Source organism: Phocoena sinus, chromosome 13 (genome assembly GCF_008692025.1).
Source record: "Phocoena sinus isolate mPhoSin1 chromosome 13, mPhoSin1.pri, whole genome shotgun sequence".
Lineage (NCBI taxonomy): Eukaryota > Metazoa > Chordata > Mammalia > Artiodactyla > Phocoenidae > Phocoena > Phocoena sinus.
Window position 1 is genome coordinate 40004938 of NC_045775.1, and position 14473 is coordinate 40019410.

Genomic DNA, 14473 nt, shown 5'->3' on the forward strand with positions numbered 1-14473 from the left:
TGGGAGAATTGGCACTCTACTTTGTATACCATCAAAAATACACTTTCCTGTGCCTTTGATATGATGCATTTTCATGTTTATATCTCTTAGCTTTATCATATATTTATATGTTAAATAAAGCTGATTTTGTGGTTTAAAAACAGGTAGATAAAACAACAGCATAAAGATTATAATCTTTGACTTTAAAACATTACCTTAATATTTTTAGAAACATTTTCTCTTTATCATTGTTTGGCAAAATAACAGTTCCATCTGACACAACTTTGTGTAGCCCTTTCATGTCATAATTGGTCAGTCTGAGGAAGAGAATGATCTATAGAGTACGTAAAACTGTGACTAAGAAATAGACTTTTTTTTTTTTGGCCGTATGTGGGCCTCTCAGTGTTGTGGTCTCTCCCGTTGCGGAGCACAGGGTCCGGACGCGCAGGCTCAGCGGCCATGGCTCACGGGCCCAGCTGCTCCGCGGCATCTGGGATCTTCCCGGACCAGGCCACGAACCCATGTCCCCTGCATCGGCAGGCAGACTCTCAACCACTACGCCACCAGGGAAGCCCTAGACTTTCAATTTGGTTAGCAAAAAGCAGATTTTTAAAAAATACTATCAAAAATTCCAAAGAAGAGAAATAGTTTGTCCCAAAAATGTCTTAATTTTTGGAACTAAAAAAACAAAAACAAGAAAAAAACTACTGGTCTTTTTTCATGAATATAGAAAGTTTAATTTGATACTGATATTTATTGATTAAATCAGGAGCTTATCTGTTTTTTGTCATCACCATACAGTCTTCCTTAAACATTGTTTTGGTAAACACTTTATTTGTATTTTAACACCTGTATTAATATCATATCAAACTTAGGCATCCAATACAAAATCAAACAGTAACTATTACGTATTGTCTATTGTTCCAGGCATTTTAAATTCATTATTCTTATTTAATTATCACAGCAACCCTACGTGGGAGGTTTAATTATTCCTGTTTTACAGATGAAGAAACTAAAAGATTAATTATTTTGCCTAAGAACACCCAAATAGTTGTGATTTAAACTTGGATCTTATGCTCTTTCTGCTTTGGCAGACTCTTCCTAAACTGAATAGTATTAGCAAAGAAAACAAGGTAAAAATAGTTTGTGTTTTTTATTGTACAAATTAGTTGTATTTGTAACTAAGTTCTATAAAATGTGAAATAAAGATCTTTTATAAGTACGCTTGTCTTATCTCTTTATTTTTCAGTGGTTCTTTATCACCTCACTACTTAAGCTCTGTACTCAAGCAGAACCAGGTGCGAACTCTCAAAGGTATGTGGAAGATCAGTATTTTAAATCATAAAAACTCAGATCAAAAATCAGAATTTTTGTTTAATTATTTTTAAATTATAAAAGTATTAAATGTTCATTGTAGAAGTTTTGGAAAATAAAAACATTTATAAAAAAGAAACTAAAACTTACCCTTTATTCTGCTGTTAACTTTTTAATTGAGGTATACTTGATATTATATGTTTCAGGTGTACAACATAGTGATTCACGATTTTTTAAGGTATACTCCGTAGATAGTTATTATAAAATATTGACTATTCCCTGTGTTGTACAATATATCCTTAAAGCTTATTTCTTTTATGCATAGTAGTTTGTACCTCTTAATCCCCTACCCTTATCTATCTTGCACCTCTGCTGTTCACATTTTAATATAATTGCTTTGGTCCTTTTTATGCCTTTCACATGAGTAGATATGTTTGCGTGCATGCACATACATGCACATACACCCACCACCTCCCACACACACTTTTTCTCCACTGGGATTATACTGTGTATACTGTTTTATATCCCTGTTTTCATTTCCTTTTATGTATACTTTTCCTTGAAAATAGGGAAATATTTCTTAGTAATGCCTGCAATAGAGAATTATCTTTTTAAGTCTGTCAGACTAGAATAGAGGTTGACAAACTATGTCCCATGGGCCAAATCTGGCCTGCCACCTGTTTTTGTACGGCCTTTGAGTTAGGGATGGTTTTACGTATTTCTTTTATAGGTTAAGTGTAAAGAACTATAATTTAGGAAGAAAGCAATGTTAACTTTTAGAATTTTGTAGACTTTTAAAAAGTAGGTCAAAATTCTGAAATTGCAGTTTTCCCCCCCTACTCATAGTTACTCTTACAGGTTAGTGATATATTAACATAAGTTTTCCTAGCATTGTTGCTTTGGAGCCTACAGATGTTTCTATGACCTTTAAAAATAGAAATTCTCAGACTAAAAGCCTTTCTCTGTATCAGAAATATTTAGGCTCTTTAGAACTACACTAAGCCAAGCCTAGGAAACAATATGATGGTGGTCTGTAAAAATAAGGGAGGGAAAGAGTGTGAAAAAGCTTAAGAGGACTCTGCAGAGAAGTTAAGCGGATTGGGAGTCTGCTTCAAATATGCTGTTACTTAACATAAGGCAAGTATCCATTTTCCTGTTACCTGCATGAGTAAATGTGCTCTCTTTACATTTAGGTATTGCTGAAACTTCCTTTATCTTTTTATTGCCTCAGTGAGTTCTGACCCTTAATCTTTTAAGCTTAGTTCATATACACATTTTGAGAACATTTTCTCTTTTGAATTCTGGGGTTTATTTAGAATTTCTTCTTGCTCTTGTTCTATTCCATCCAAATTCTTCTTCCTTTGGGGAGCAGCTTCCACAACTAGAGCCTAGGTACTTCTTCATCTAATGAGTTTACATCTCTCCATGACTGCTAACACCTTACTTCCCTCCATCTCTATCATTGTGAGTCTTAGGGCTATTCCCCTTCTAGTAATTCACTTGGGGAGGGTGGTTGGCATTCTGTCAACCAGTGCAAGTCTGTCCTGGAACAGAATACACAATTCTCTTGAGTTTTAACAGGAAAACGTACTACCACACAAAAACTTAAGAAAATTTATCATTAAGTCAGGTTGCTCTAGCACATATTCATAGACTTCTGAGGAAATTTGCTTTTTCATAACTCTTGATATTATTTCTAGGGTAAAGTTTGAAAATACAACGATAAATCGATTAAACATTCAACTGTTTATTCTACAAGTACTTGCTGAATTCCTCCATTGTGCCAAGCATTGAACTGGGTGCTTTGGGATATGCAGAGATGAAAGAGACCCAGGCCCTACTCTCAGAAAACAGAGTTTAATTGAAGAAGGTTGACTAGAATTATGCAGAGTACATTGGGAGAAAAGGAAGTGGGTGGCAAATTAAGCTTAGAGGTGGGTCAGGAAAGGCCTCTTAGAGAAGAAGCTGTGATGCTTGAACTCTGGGCCTCAGAAGTTGGGAGGATATTTTTGGGTAGAGGTTTGGTGGAGGACAGTTGCTGGGAACTGCAGGTCGGTAAGTGTGGCTGAAACCTAAGAGCATAGAAGAGGACCAGGTAGCCTCCGTCCAGTGGCTGTAGATGTGATCGTTTAGTGTGGGCAAGGCAAATGAAGAAGTTTAAGCAGGCATTAGCCAAATCAAGGAGAGCTTATTTAGCATAATGAGTTTGAACTTCTTCCTATAACTATAACATTAGTTCGCATTGAATTCCTGACTGTGGTGTTTCGTATGCATTACAGCAACTCTTTGAGGTATTGTTACCCTCTCTTACAAATAAGGAAGCTGAACTTCAGAGAGATTAAGTAACTTTCTCAAAGTCACACAACTAGTAAATGGTATAGAAGGAACTCTGATTTCAAAGCCTGCACTCCTACCAGATATGAGGCGTTGGAGGAACTGCTGAAGGTCTTTAAAGAATGAGATGACATTGTCAGTTTTGTGTTTTGTAAAGATCACAGAAGTTTCATTGTTGGCTCCAGTATTAGAATCCAATATAAGATTCATCTGTCACTTCACAGAATTATCTTTTTTAAAGTCTAATCTTTTTTGCTCATCTTGCCAATAACTATTTTACAGTATTGTATAGCGGGCAGCAGGAGGCACAGGAATCTCATACTGAGATAGCAAAACAGAAGCTGTTTTTGTCAATATTTGGTGTGGGTTTGGAGTAAATTCATCTGTTTAAAAATATTTATCGAGCGCACTTGTGTGCTGGGCACTGTTCTAGGCACCAAGGATATATCAGTGAACAAAGAAGACAAAAACGGAACTATATTCTAGTTAGTAAATTTTAGTATTTATACTTAAGCACTAGCATACTACAAGGAAATATGAAATTTAGACAGTTAATGATGAAGTTAGGGGCTAAGTGCATATCTAAGTTCAAATTTCAGGTTACAAATTAGCATAATTTTTATCTTAATTGAAATGAAAGTAAACTGGTGGTCCAAGCAGCTTAAAGTCTTAGTAATTTTTTGAAATCGCTCTCCTACTTCTTTAAAGAATCACAAGAAACAGGTTCTCTGTTTGGATGCTCTGTAAATGTGTATATTGGTTTGGTAAAGGCAGTAAGTCCTATTATATTTATCACTTAGCTTATAACCATTTAAATTCTGCCTCTGGTTCTCATATCATTCCTTAAGCAAATGGACTGAGAATCAGATGATAGAAACTTATTTGTCTTATTATAACCCTCACTTTCACATAGTTAAGACTGATGTCTTTTAAATTTTTTTCTCAATTATTGTTAATAATTTCTTAGCATCAAGGCTAAGAAAATATAAACCAGGAGGCATAAATTAACACTTTTTACAGAGATTTATTTGAACCAGTTATTAAATCAGTAGCATATTTTGAACCCCAGTCAGAACTATGAAGGATAAAAAGGGAAATAATATGACTTAACTAAGTTGTTGTTGTTGTTATTGTCTAATTCACTGTTTTGATGGCTCTCATGGCTCTAACGACAAATGACTGTAAACTGGAAGTGAATTATAGGATTAAACTAAATAGTGTCAGAGAAAATATATACAAAAGACTTTATAAATGAACCAAATTTTCATTCTTCATGAACTGAATATGTTAAATAATATAGCTAATAGTATGTTTGTTAAAACCACAGCACCATCTTTAAAACAGCATGAAGTACTTACTAATGAAAAAAAGCATTATGAAGTATGTTCAGTTGTGACAATAAACAAATAAGTCTTAAGTTTAATTTTAATACCAAAACTGATTTGGTACTATAAATAAAAATTGTTTGTAAAATCTACACAGACAGTTTTTGTTCCAAGAAGTTCAAGATTGTATTGATAACCAGGTGTTCTTGATTACCGAGTGTCTGCTATCATTTCTCTGGTGCTTATTTTAACACTGAAGTTAAACTTTTTTTTAGTTAATTGGCAAGGCATTGTGGGAAGCATACTTAGCAAATGTTCTGAACCAAACAAATCAGATGTAGATAAAATCCTTTTGCAAAGAAGTTTTTGCAAATAAGTAATTTCATGTGGGAAAATTCAAATTAATTTGCCTGTAACAAATTCCTACAAGAAATAAGGGTATTTAAGGAACACTTTTCCTATCATTCTACTGTTGTAGAAACAGTACCTAATTTTGTTATTATTTTAAGAAAGGAAATGGTATTCATGCAGCTTTCTTATTTTGTCAGGATAAGTCTCTTAATCAATTTTCTTTCGTTTTAGGTATTGTATTTCAGAAATTAAGAATGTTTTATAGGTGCTTCATTTATAAGATTAATAAATTTCCTGGAATTGTTTCCTCATTAGAATGCATTTCAGTATTAGATTCTCTCCCTCACTACCACTCCCTTTTTTTTTTAATAAAGTTGGCAACAAGGTATATATTTAATTATTTCATGGAGCAGGAGTCTCTCTGTTAGTATAATGCCATGCAAGTTGTGCCCTGCACAAGGACACCTGGCTGAGGCAGTGAATGGGCTTTGAAATCAGCCAGCACTCCAGTCCCCAAGCTGTGTGCCTGGGTATAGGGAAACATTCACCTGGAGGCAAGTTGTTTTTTTTTTTCCAGTTCACACAGAGATACAATATGAGCTATAGCTGTACCTTTTATTCTTCAAAGACATGTTAGAATACTGAACTCTCATCGTATTGTAGTCAGGTCTCATTCTGAAAGATAGGAATTGCAGAGGTCTTTGTTTTGCTAGCCTCTGTGGCTGTGGCATGTGGGAATCACTGATTCAAATTCTTTTTAACTTGCTGTTTTTTTCTGCCTGAAATGCTTTTCCTTTGGATGTCTTCATGGTTTCATTCTCTCACCTCCCTGAGGTTTTTGCTCAACTGTTTCCTCTCCTTGAGGCCTTCCCTAACCTCTACTTAAAATTGCAACCACCTTTCCCCTCATTCTCTGTCTCCCTTCCCCCTTAATTCTTCTCCCTAGTGTTTTTCACTCTGATATACTGTATTTCTTTGTGTTATGAGAGGTTAGGGATTTTCCTGTTTTGTTTTCTGCTATATTCTCACAGCCTGGAATGATGTCAGCCTTATAACAGGACACTCTATTAAATGAATAACAGAATAGAGAATTTCCAGTATACTCGGTAATTTTCTACAAAATTTCCTACTCTAATTATAGATGCTTAGTAAGTATTAAGGGATGATGATAGAGTACAAATTGAAGGCCTGGGTTCTGGAGGTAGACTGCACAGGTTTAAATCCCACCTCTATTGTTCTTAGAGGCCCATCTTTGTCCATTTTCTAAGTTGCTAATACTTAGAACATGCCAAAGACTCTGTAATTTGGTGATAATCAGCTTAATCTAAGGAAAGGAGGAAGGGCAAAGATGTAATATATTCTTTACACATTTATCAAGGAACCACTATTTGTTCCAGGCATTATGGAACATAAAAAGGATAAGTCATGATTCCTATCTTAAGGAAGCTGACAGTCTAATTGGAAAGACATTCATCTAGAGACTCTGATTCATAAGATCACATTTTATTCAAGGGAAAAGAGTATAGTATTATGTGCTCCTTCATAGCAACAATCTTCTGATAAGTTAAGCCTGTTTATTAAGGTCAAAAACATTTCCTGCCTTCACAGAGTTTATGGTCAAGATGAGGAGAAAGCAAGTCACTATCCTCATGAATTTATTATCAAAAATAACTTTATAATTAGATATTACAAGTAAAATGCAAAACTTTGGGGTAATAAAAATTTTCCAGCTTTGAGATATAGAAATGGGGGGTTTCATATCAGTCTTGTTTTAAACTTATTCTTTATAACCTAAAATTTATAAACATTTTCTAACTTTTCCTTCACATTTTAGATTATACCATTTTACTTTTATTCAGTCACGATTGTTCAGACTAACAGAGATGGCTAAGATGGAGAGGGGTGAACTTTTAGTACAGAAGTAGGTATGAGAGCATAATGACCTCTGGAATAGAACCTGCTGATTTTACCAGCCTTTCTTTTAAAACCCATTTTTCTTATGGAATATCCATAATTATGTTTGAGCTCTTGAGTATTATATAAATCTGTAGTACTTGTAGGCTTGTATATAATTATGACTAAAGACAGTATTAATATTTTTGTGTTTTCTTGGCTAATTTAATCTGTTTAAGGGCAATCCTTATTGAAATGCAGGTCAGGTTCTTATTTTCATTGTGAATAATTAAAGAAGAGAACTTTCTTTATCTCTAGTACCTCTTAATTCTCCTTTATAGTAGACTCTCTTTTATAAAGAACATGAATATTATCACTCTTTTCCTTTTTCAGAATCTGATATTGACGCTGCCACTGCAATGATGCTTTTAAATACTTCTATAGAACAAGGAATTTTGGAATGTAAGCAATCACACTTTTCTTTTTAAAATACATTTTTTGTGAGTGCCTTTCAAATGTTATTTTTTTTTTTTAATATTTATTTATTTGGCTGCTCCAGGTCTTAGTTGCGGCACACGGGATCTTTGCTGTTTCATGCAGGCTCTTTTAGTTGCAGCATGTGGGCTCTTTAGTTGTGGCATGCAGCGTCTTTCAGTTGCAGCATGTGGGATCTAGTTCCCTGACCAGAGATAGAACCCGGGCCCCCTGCATTGGGAGCACAGAGTCTTAACCAGGGAAGTCCCTCAAATGTCATTTAGGATGCAAAATATTACAGTGTTGCAGGCAGAATTACTTCTTTCTAACTAGATTGTGTTTTCATCTGAATAACTTAGTTTCTGTTTTATTATATTTCTTTTAATTTATGTGAGCAGTTGAGAGATCGAGGTTAATGCTGTGATAGATATTGTTACATTGACCAAGAAATGAAGAAATAAATAGCATACTTAGAAATTAAGCTTGAAGATTTAAAAGTAAAAATGAAAGCTATGAATAAGAAAACATAGAAAAGTATGTTTATAACCTTGAAATGGAAAAAGCCTTTTTTGAGGTGAGATACAAAATGCGAAATCCATAAAAGCTGTGTAAATTTAATTAAACATCAAAATTTTAGAGTTCTGACAACAACAGATATCTTTAAGCATAACACTGGGACAATATATTTCTTCACTTTATATACAGACAAAGAAATAATATTGAGTATACATGTGTATATAAAAAAGATTTTATAAGTAAGAAATAAGGAAACAGTTCAACAGAAAAGTCAGCAAAATATATGAATAGGTGGGCCTCAGAGGAGGAAATATATAGATGGACAACACACGTTTGAAAAGATGCGGCTTCTCTAGAAATCAGGGAGATACAAAATGAAACGATATTGAGATACTATCTTTTTGTCCATGAGATTATGAAAAATTAAAATGGTTGATAATATTAGGGGTTAAGTATAGGAAATGGGTATTGTCATACACTGTAGAATATAAATTGGTACAACCATTTTGGAAGGCAGTTTGGAAATACCAATTAAAACTTAAAATGTATATATTCTTTTTTTTTTTTTTTTTTTTTTTTTTTTTTATGCTGTACGCGGGCCTCTCACTGTTGTGGCTTCTCCCGTTGCGGAGCACAGGCTCCGGACGCGCAGGCTCAGCGGCCATGGCTCACGGGCCCAGCCGCTCCGCGGCATGTGGGATCCTCCCCGACCGGGGCACGAACCCGCGTCCCCTGCATCGGCAGGCGGACTCGCAACCACTGCGCCACCAGGGAAGGCCCATAAAATGTATATATTCTTTTACTTATTAATTGTATTTCTTGTTACCTCTCCTAGAAAAATATTGCGTATGTGTAAGAAAAGACTTGTGGATGGATTTTCATTGCAGTATTATTTGTAATAGTGGAAAACTGGCAACAACCTAAATATCAATAAGTAAATGGTTAGCTAACCAGTGGCACATTGATATTGAGGCATTCTGTGCAAGCAGCTCAAAGTAATTATATTGTCCATGGAAAGGTCAAGACATACCATTAAGTGGTTTAAAAATGTTTCACATTAATACCTACAGGATGATATGGTCTGCATAAAATTTAAAAATCCACAAAACATTACCAATCTAAAGCACTTATTCAGGAGTGATGTAGTAGTTTTAAATGGCCTGTTTCTGCAATCAAATGCATTTGATTTATTGATGGAAGCTTTATTTTCCACAGGTGAGAAGCCGCTTCCTCTTAAAACAGCAGTGCAAAAAAAAAGGAGTTATAGCAATGCATTTAATCATTCCAGTGCTATGCGATTACACGAGAGTGATTCTTTAGCCACCAGCATTGATCCAAAAGAAGACCACAATTACAGTGCAAGTAGCATGACAGCACAGCGTTGTGCATCCAGGTCTAGTGTGTCTTCCCTGTCTTCTGTGGATGAGGTATATGAATTTATCCCAAAGAGTAGCCATGTAGGAAGTGATGGCAGTGAAGGATTTCACAGTGAAGAAGATACAGACGTTGATTATGAAGATGATCCTCTTGGAGACAGTGGCTATGCATCACAGGCTTGTGCAGATACCTCTGAAAAAGGGCAACCAGACAAAAAGATGCGAAAACAGTCGTGTCAAGAAATTGATGAGGAGCTCAAAGAGGCAGCTGGATCTCTGCTCCACCTTGCTGGAATTCGTACATGTCTAGGTTCCCTAATAAGTACTGCAAAGACACAAAATCAAAAGCAGCGGAAAAAATAGAAATACTTATTAGTGTGAAATTATTTTTAAATGTGGCAATACTCTTCTACTTAATTCTTTACAAGGGATATCAAAGCCATAATGGACTTCTTTTGTTTCAGGGTGGGGGAGGGGTGCTAATTACCTGTTTATTTCTAAACATTTTTGTTTTTTAAATTTTTATTAAATAATTGCTGTTAGGATCATGCCCAATCATAAATATGATGTGAAGTCCTAAAAGCATAATTTCTGTGATAAGTGTGATAAGATTTGGAAATATTATGTAAAAAAAAATCCCCAGCCTCTGTCTTAAACTTGTAGGGAAAATCATTTATTCTATTAATGTGTCCAAATGTATGAATTGGCAACTCTGTAACATTTTTTTCGTTTTCTCTTCCAATCTGTAATTAATTATAGTTGCTGATCCAGCTAAAAATTTTGCTGCTTTCTTTCTCACATACTCCTCTCTTGACACAATGCAATCCAGTAGGATGAGATTTCAATTTTTTATTTTGTCTTAGTTTTTGTTTTTAATTATTTTTTGTTGACACATGAACAAAGTTGAATATAAATTGGAAAAGATCCTAGATGTCTAGAAAGTTCCTTTTGGGTACATAGGCAGTACAGCAAAAATTCTAAGATTTAGAAAAGGCAATTTTGTGATGTAATTTCATTTAAGAACCCTGTAATTCCTATTACCATATTATCTTTGAAATTTTTTAACTTCCCAGATATTGCATAGCATTTATTGGAGCCATTTCTTCTTTCCCAAAGTGCTTTGCAACCATTGTTTAAATTTTAGCCACTAACTGTCTTTGTTGAGGAGGAACTATCCAATGAGAGGATATAGCCATAGAGTGTATTAGGAAGTTAACACCCATTTTGGCACACTTCTGCAATAAGAGGATCTTTCATTTGCTTGTTAAATGTCCTGCATTCTGAGAATCTTGTAGTACGAATGGAGTGTAATCTAATATAAACATTTTGAATACGTATTACTTATGTTATCGTAAATAAAGGTAGATCATTTAGGAAAAAAATTCTGCCCAAACTTTGTATGAATTAAATTTGTATGTGCACCCAGTTAAGGTAAAGGATTTAACAAAACTATAGAGACAAAATGCCTTTGTGGATTTCAAAATTCATATAAAATTAAATCTCATATAATACATCCTTTTGAGGAGGCAGTATAATACCTATTATGTGCCATTAAATCCATGCTAAAAGATTTTGTTACTGTTCGAAATGTGTATTGACCAAGGCCTTTTTCAGTATTTGAACAAATCTGCTTGTATGATACATTTTTTCATATCATTTATATAATGTGACTATATCATTCAAAAGGAACAAGGGATACTAATAAAACTCAACTTATTCACTATATATTTTTTTACAACGGCAGAAGCAACTTTCCAAAAGTTCAGTCTTATCTCATGCTACATCCTGTTTCATGGATAATGACCTTGTTTTCATTTTCTGATAATTTCATATATACATATACATACAGACATATACGTACATACACACATAAGCTCACGATTTTGGTTTGTTACTTTCAGCTACTTCTATGACAATAAAGCATTTTCTTGGATTTTGTTTTAAACAAATATTTTTAACTTGTAGAGTTTATTTGGGCAAAACTGAAACGGGAAGCATAATGAAAACGTCTTTTTTCAGTTGGCAAGACTTTAAGCCAGGGATAACAACATTAATATTACCTGTCCTGTTCCCATGTTAATTGTAATTGAACCTGGATAGCCACATTTATAGAATCGGTGCTGTTGAAAAATAGTAATCTTTCAATTTGTTGATAATGAATAAGTGTGCAGGATGAGGTATTGGATTTTTTTGTTCTTTGTATATGTCACATCATCTGCTACAGAAAATGGCTAACCCAAGTTAACATCTTTTACTGTAGACAGTGCCTATAACACCAAAAATTGTTACCATGGTATAAGTAGTACCGAGATTTAAAAAATCATTTTAATAACAAAATGTTTTTAAGCTATTTACTGTGGCCCTCTGTATAGACCTTATTAACAGTGTTTTAATGATCTGGTTCCAATTTATCTTGTTCAGCTGAAATTCTGTACCGCAAATGTTCTGTCTGGTTCCAGTCCGTTAGATAATTAGTATTTGTGAAATAAAGGAAAATAAGATGAGGGGGAAAGTCCTTCCCAGTTCAAATAGAGATCTTCAAAGTTATTTTTGTCTTAATGTAAATAACAATAACTCTTTAAACTTGATTTTCTCTCCCTCTTCATTGTACTCTTCCCACAAATTTAAAAGTTAAAAGTTCTATTCATCACTAGCAAGGTCAATAAACTTTCACACTAAAACCTAACAGGAAGAAGTTATAGGATATTTTATATTGAATTCTTATGTAGAATTCAGTGCATCACTTTCCATGTGCTGATTTACCAAGGCAGTTATTTTTAGGGTGAAGAACCTTTTTAATTATGGTCCGCCATTAATACTTCCATAGACATCCCATTCCTCAGGTTTGTTGAGATAAAAACATAGCTAATAACCACCCAGTTAAGGAAAGTCATTTCAAGTCCTATGGACTGGAAATTGTATTTCTAAGAATATATTACTAGCAAATTTTACTATAATAAAAACAACTTGGCAATCCTGGAGAGATTTTATATTTTAAAACTGTGACTTAAACTAACATATAATTTGCCTTGCATCAATATAAATTGTTAAAACCAATTCCAGTTTATAATAGATCCCTAGTAGAAGTTTTAACAGTTAATCTTCATCTTTCACATCCCAAATAGAATCAGTGTTTCATGAATATGTATTTTTGAAATTTATTTGTGCAATATATTACTAAGTTAGTTCATGTTTTATTTTACTTTTCAAATTCAGAGAAAGAAAGTATTACATGGAGAAGCTAATATTGGTGGATCACCTCCTTTTTTCCACCTTTGAGCCTTTCATGTCCTCCTTGTAACCAGTGACTTCTCTTAATTCAGATTCCTTTGTATATAGTAAAGTTTAGAATATATATTTTTTTTCTTTTGCTACTTTCTGAGGCATTATGTAAAGTGTCATACTGGGTCGTCAGTTAAATATATGTTAGCATGAATTCAAAACTAGAGAAAGTTTTAAGGGGGGAATGTGTGTGTCTTGGTAGACCAGGAGGCCTTTCCCAGCAATTTAAGCAACAGGTGTGAATACTTCACAAAGCTGTGAAGACTATTGTCTTAAATACTACAGTAACTTAACAACCTTTTGTGAAGACCATAGCATTTAATTAAGAAACTTTGAGGCTTTCTAGTTTACATATATTTTATAGTTTTTTGTTAGTTTGAAATGTTATATAAGCTTTGATTTAAAGTTTGCTTTAGTATGTTAATGATGTAGTCAAAATATTTATTGAAAGACAAAGTAGAGTATTTTAATGTTATACCTGCCATTTTTTTAAAAGCACATTTTTTGCATCTAACTGCCAGTGCCATTGTCAAAACTTATTTTTAAAATTGTTGTACATTTCTTATTAAACTAAGTGCTTAATTTTAAAGTATTATGTTGCCATTATATAGTGTATAAAAATGTACAATTGCCAATTCATTGTAACTATTATTTATTTTTAAGTGAAAGAATGCTTTCTGATTCAAGAAATTTGAGTTATTAAACTGTCCTTATCCTCTTTTCTAATGTAGCATAAAAATTACCGAGTTTGAGTTATAATTGCCAGTAAGTAGATGACCAGTCCAAGTGAACCACTTCTCAGTTGCCAGTCTTTGCTCATATTAAAAACAACTTAACAAATGTTTAGTTTTTGTATCTAATCTCTGATTATTAAATTGTTTATAAAGTTTATTTTTACCAAAGAGATGCAATTCATTATGATAAAGTATTACAGAATAAACCTTGTTTTATAACATACTTGTACTTTCTCTCTCCTTTGGGGGTTGGTAGTATAGATGTAGGTGGTTCATACTCCTACACTGACACACTCTTTCTATTCCAGTGTTACAAAGTTGGAGTCATGCAGATGAAGAATAAAAGTTTTAATTTCAGAATTTTTTAAAGGCTATTTTTTGAAAGTATTCTTTTTCCTGGTTTTTATATGTCATCTTAATCATTGAAAGCTAAAATAGTGTGAATTACATTATTCTCTTCCTGAAGTTGAACTTTTCCTGTTCGTATATATAATGAGATATTTTGAAATATAACTAAGAAAAATTGAGTAGAATATGTAATTATTAAGGTTATTTCTGAGAATTCCCTGGTGGCCCAGTGGTTAGGACTGTGCACTCTCACTGCTGAGGGCCTGGGTTCAGTGCCTGGTCAGGGAACTAAGATCCCACAAGCCACACGGCACGGCCAAAAAAAAAGACTATTTCTAAATACAGTTGACCGTTGAACAACGTGGAGGTTAATTCACATATAACTTACAGTCAGCCCTCTATCTTCAGTTCCTCCGTAAAGGCAGATTCAACCAACCGTGGACTGTGTAGTATTGTAGTACTTACTATTGAAAAATATCCAAGTATGAGTAGACTCTCGAAGTTCAAACCCACCTTACTCAAGGGTCAACTGTACAGTAGTTTTACT

The 14473-nt window shown here is 33.9% G+C and overlaps 1 protein-coding gene across 5 annotated transcripts in view; it reads left to right on the forward strand.

Annotated features, from left to right (window-relative positions):
- Positions 1-13801, forward strand: part of FOXN2 (forkhead box N2) — a 57233-nt gene extending 43432 nt beyond the window's left edge. For 4 of the 5 annotated variants that reach the window (XM_032652707.1, XM_032652706.1, XM_032652708.1 and 1 more), the window contains exons 4-6: positions 1229-1293; positions 7590-7658; positions 9402-13801. In XM_032652707.1, coding sequence (XP_032508598.1) covers positions 1229-1293; positions 7590-7658; positions 9402-9925 — 658 coding nt within the window. In that variant the 3' untranslated portion in view covers positions 9926-13801. Of the gene's footprint in view, positions 1-1228; positions 1294-1499; positions 7659-9401 lie in introns of all 5 variants that reach the window. The other variant, XR_004352826.1, reaches the window with a different exon arrangement.
- Positions 13802-14473: the final 672 nt, after the last annotated feature.